Source organism: Notothenia coriiceps, unplaced genomic scaffold, assembly GCF_000735185.1.
Source record: "Notothenia coriiceps isolate Sejong01 unplaced genomic scaffold, NC01 NC01_scaffold00037865, whole genome shotgun sequence".
Lineage (NCBI taxonomy): Eukaryota > Metazoa > Chordata > Actinopteri > Perciformes > Nototheniidae > Notothenia > Notothenia coriiceps.
Genome location: NW_011370566.1, coordinates 727 through 4,551, shown reverse-complemented (window position 1 = coordinate 4,551; position 3,825 = coordinate 727). Strand labels below are relative to the sequence as shown.

Here is a 3,825-nt window from a genome sequence, read left to right as displayed (position 1 = left end):
TGAAAACATTACCCACTGTAGTATGTGACGTGTGAATAAACTCCAACTCTGTATCAACAACACTGTTGTGTAAATTCAGTTAAATACTTGTATGTGTGTAGATTAGAAAAAGAGGTAAGATAAAGGATCTGCAGTATTTTATGAAGTATTAATTGTACAAAGGTCAGTTTTATACAAGTAGAAGTGTGTATTTACCTGGTAGTAGGCTGTCAGTAATGGCTACGACTCTCTATTTGGACTGGTAGATCTCTGCAGACTGGCAACTTTAAAAGTCGCTCTCGGTTCAAAAAACATTGGGCACCCCTGCACTAAACTGTTGGCAGCTTGTTGTAACATCACTAAAAACGAAATGCTTCTATAATAAATACTGGATCCCCATCTTAAATACAGCCAACCCACATAAATATTCTATCTTACAATTTCAAATATTAATAGTTGAATGCCTTTCTTCAGTACTGACGTGAGCAGTGATATTCACTCTGTATTAATGTTGTGTGATCAAAGGTATGCAAGTTATAGATATTTCACTGTCTCCTATTTCAGACAGCGATTACAGAAAAGCGCACACATGTTGATGCCCTCTCTCTCCTGACAGCTTCCTGAAATCTAAAGCGCCGGTCAGCCCACCTGTCCAGGGGCATGTAGGCATTCAGAATGGATCCAGCCATTGCCTTGGTGCTGGCGTTGTCGCTGATGGCGCCCAGGCTGACGGTGCCAGACTCCCCGCTCAGACTGTAGCGCTCCTTCTGCACATCCGCCTGCACCTCCAGCCTGACAACAACATATATCATTGATATATATATAGGGCTGTGGTTGTAAACTCAAACTAATTAAAAAGACTCAAACTGAACTAAAACAAGATTGCATGGCTAAATTAAAATTAAAATAATCATAAAGACAAATCATTTATCTATTATAATTGAATCAATACCAAAGAATGACGAAGCAGGAATGTCTGTAAACTCTGCAACATTAAACTCCAAAAATGGAACAGATTTCAATATTGTAGTCCATATGACCTGTTGGTTTTCAACTCCACTGAATCCTCTACCGACCGGCTTAACGCCTGGAAGGGAGATATAGAGGAGGATATTTCCTTGGATGACGGGGGTGTGATATGCACTGAGGCACATAGGCAAACTGCGAATACCAGATTTAAATTGCTACAACACAACTGGCTGATGCGCACGTACATAACACCTGTGATATTAAATCAGTTTAATAATAACATTCCAGATATTTGTATTAAGTGTGAACAGTCTAAAGGCACACTTTTCCACTGCATGTGGGAGTGCAAAGAGATTGCAACTTTCTGGTGCGAGATCTCACAAATAATTCACAAAATGCTTGATGTTAAGATACCTCTTGATCCTAAATAGTTTATTTTGGGACTTTACCCCTCCACCCCAGTCATAACAAAGAATAAAAAGAATCTCATAAACATGTGTTTACTCCAAGCAAAACGCTCGATTGCCTTGTCATGGAAGAACACTCGGAGGCCACAGGTGGGCCAATGGCTGAGGGAAATTAGTAATTGCTGTTCTATGGAGAAGATAACGTACATTCTGAAAATGAAACTTATGATAAGGTTTGGGTTCAACTGTTGTCTATTTTAATGTGTCAAACATGCTGAGAAATAAGGGACAGGGATCTGGTTTAAAGGAAAGTAATTCTTAAACTGCAGTCAGTGCGAACTCTTTTTAGGATAATGTTGCTACTGCCCAATTGTTTGTGTTTTTATTTAATTTAATTTTATGTATTTTTTAAAATGATATATTTTGTATACAAAGCTACATCTCTTTGAGACATTATGCCTGCTTTGGAAGAGAACTCAAAACAATTGTGTAAAGCCTGAACTAAACCTTTCTTAAAACCTACAGAAAACTAAAACTAGCAAACAAAACAGCCAAAAAAGTAACGTGAAATTGTCAAAGTCAAAACTAAAATGTGGTTTCAGTACCTGTTCAGGTAGTGCACCATGGTGCTGCCGGAGAGGCTGCCGGTGATGCTGGCCCCGGCCAGGGCCCTGGTGGACGCCGTCTCACTCAGGCTGTCCCTGGTGGCCCCCACACGGTCCATGTGGCTGCCGCTGGCACTCAGGCTGCCCGTCAGCCCCCCCATACTGCCTTCACCTATACTGGGGTTGTTTCTGGTGTCTGCCACTGATGTACTATCTGCATAGAAAGAGCCATCATGAATGATCAGTCCCAATCGGGAATGAAGGTCAGTGCTGGGTCTTAAATGATGAAATCCAACAGATTTCTCTAGGACAGGGACTCGGTGGTTTATGTGTCAGCAAAGACTTGGGAATAAACACATAAAGTCACTCTTGGGTGTCTTTATAGGTGGGGGGAAGTGGGGGTTATTTGGGATGTGGGCAGTGAAGCCTACCAGTGGCCCCCGCCCCGCTGCCAACATTCATGTCATTCTCGTCATCAAATTCTATGCGAACTCCTTTGCCATTCCCAGCGGAGACTCCACACCCCCCGCTCCGGCACAGTGAGATGGGCACCACACCGTAGACGTACGCCAGCATGATGGGAACTCCAATTCCTGAGGACCAGAGACAGAGACCAGCAGGTACACTTTAGACCAGGCATTATATACAAAACAGTGGAGCACACTATCGCATGCACACCATATACAAAACCATCTCTTTTTCCATCTTCTTGTAGAGAAGAGTAAAAAACGATTCGCTTTTCAATAGTTATGTTATGGTATGTAACTTAGTGATTAGTAAGGTAACTAGTTGACTTTAAGTAAGCTACAAGATATTCTTTTAAATAATAGGAACTCTGAGAATAAACAAAATAAATTCCTGAGGCTAGCAAAGTAAAACAAGGATATTTCAATGAAAATAGTGCGTGAAGGGGACGGACACTGACCCACAGTGACTGCAGCCACCACTGGAGACACGATGACAGAGAGAGTAACCCCACCCGCGATCACCAGGTTCCTCTTGTGGTTGACGATATCTTTGCCTTCATAACGGTTGTGGATCTTTCAGAGAGAAGCAGAGCAATGAGACGCACACAGTCTGTGTCCAAAGCAGCTGAGAGCACAGTTTTGAGGCCTTGAAGACACCAAGGACTGATAGGACTGACAGTAGACAGGAACAGTGTCAACAACTCTACATTGTTGGATTGAGTGGAAGACTCATGTTATTTTAATCTCCTAACAACTGGTCACATGGTAGCCAACAAGCCAGAGTGGGAAAGTAATTCTCCAGTGTACAGTAACCAGCCACCGATGACAGCTGATATTATTTTGAGAATAGATTAAAGCAGTGGTTCCCATCCGGGAAGGATGCTGCAGGATTCTCTCCCTGTGTAGTGAGCGTTTTCCGGATTCCAACATTCAGTGCATTTTTGACTTCTGATCCCTTTGCTGGGAGAAATGTTTCAAAAGATGTGAACTCTGTCTGAAGTGTTTGTGCTGATTCAGTGTCTGTGTGTCAACAGTGTCAGAACAAAGGGAACACGTCTGTCCGAGGCAAACACAGACTGTTCACCCAATCAGTGTTTTTATTTTCCTCCTCTGTCCCTGAGTGACAAGGTTCATTTAATGTTGAAATTCTTGCCAATAAAGATTTAAGTGAGATATTTTTCAGAATTTGGTTGACATAGGAGAGATTTCTGCCAGCTCAGGCCAGAGACAAAGTACTTCTGATGAGACTTGTAACTATATTGCAAGTAACTGGCTTTGTCATGGTGATTCATCAGGCACCATATTTAAAGAGCATCTTGCAGGTTTTTTTTTTTTTTCTACATTTATGCTTAAACTTGCTTGAAAATTAAAATTAAAAAAGTGTTGCTATATGTTTAT

General features: G+C 41.7%; 1 protein-coding gene across 1 annotated transcript; it reads right to left on the bottom strand.

Annotated features, from left to right (window-relative positions):
* Nucleotides 1–324: 324 nt before the first annotated feature.
* Nucleotides 325–3,775, bottom strand: LOC104967840 (E3 ubiquitin-protein ligase RNF19A-like). The gene is made up of 4 exons (XM_010797369.1): nt 2,886–3,775; nt 2,392–2,553; nt 1,961–2,174; nt 325–771 (listed from the first exon to the last, which is right to left on the bottom strand). Exons 2-4 carry the CDS (start codon nt 2,534–2,536, stop codon nt 540–542), a joined length of 591 nt encoding a protein of 196 aa, XP_010795671.1. The 5' UTR covers nt 2,537–2,553; nt 2,886–3,775; the 3' UTR covers nt 325–539.
* Between the last annotated feature and the right edge of the window lie 50 nt (nt 3,776–3,825).

Excerpts from the sequence above, each read along its gene's own strand:
- LOC104967840 (XM_010797369.1), bottom strand. The coding sequence starts at position 2,536 with ATGCTGGCGTACGTCTACGGTGTGGTGCCCATCTCACTGTGCCGGAGC. Across the intron at positions 2,175-2,391 it reads CAGCGGGGCGGGGGCCACTG|ATAGTACATCAGTGGCAGAC; the intron begins GTAGGCTTCACT and ends CTTTCTATGCAG. Across the intron at positions 772-1,960 it reads ATGGTGCACTACCTGAACAG|GCTGGAGGTGCAGGCGGATG; the intron begins GTACTGAAACCA and ends TGTTGTTGTCAG.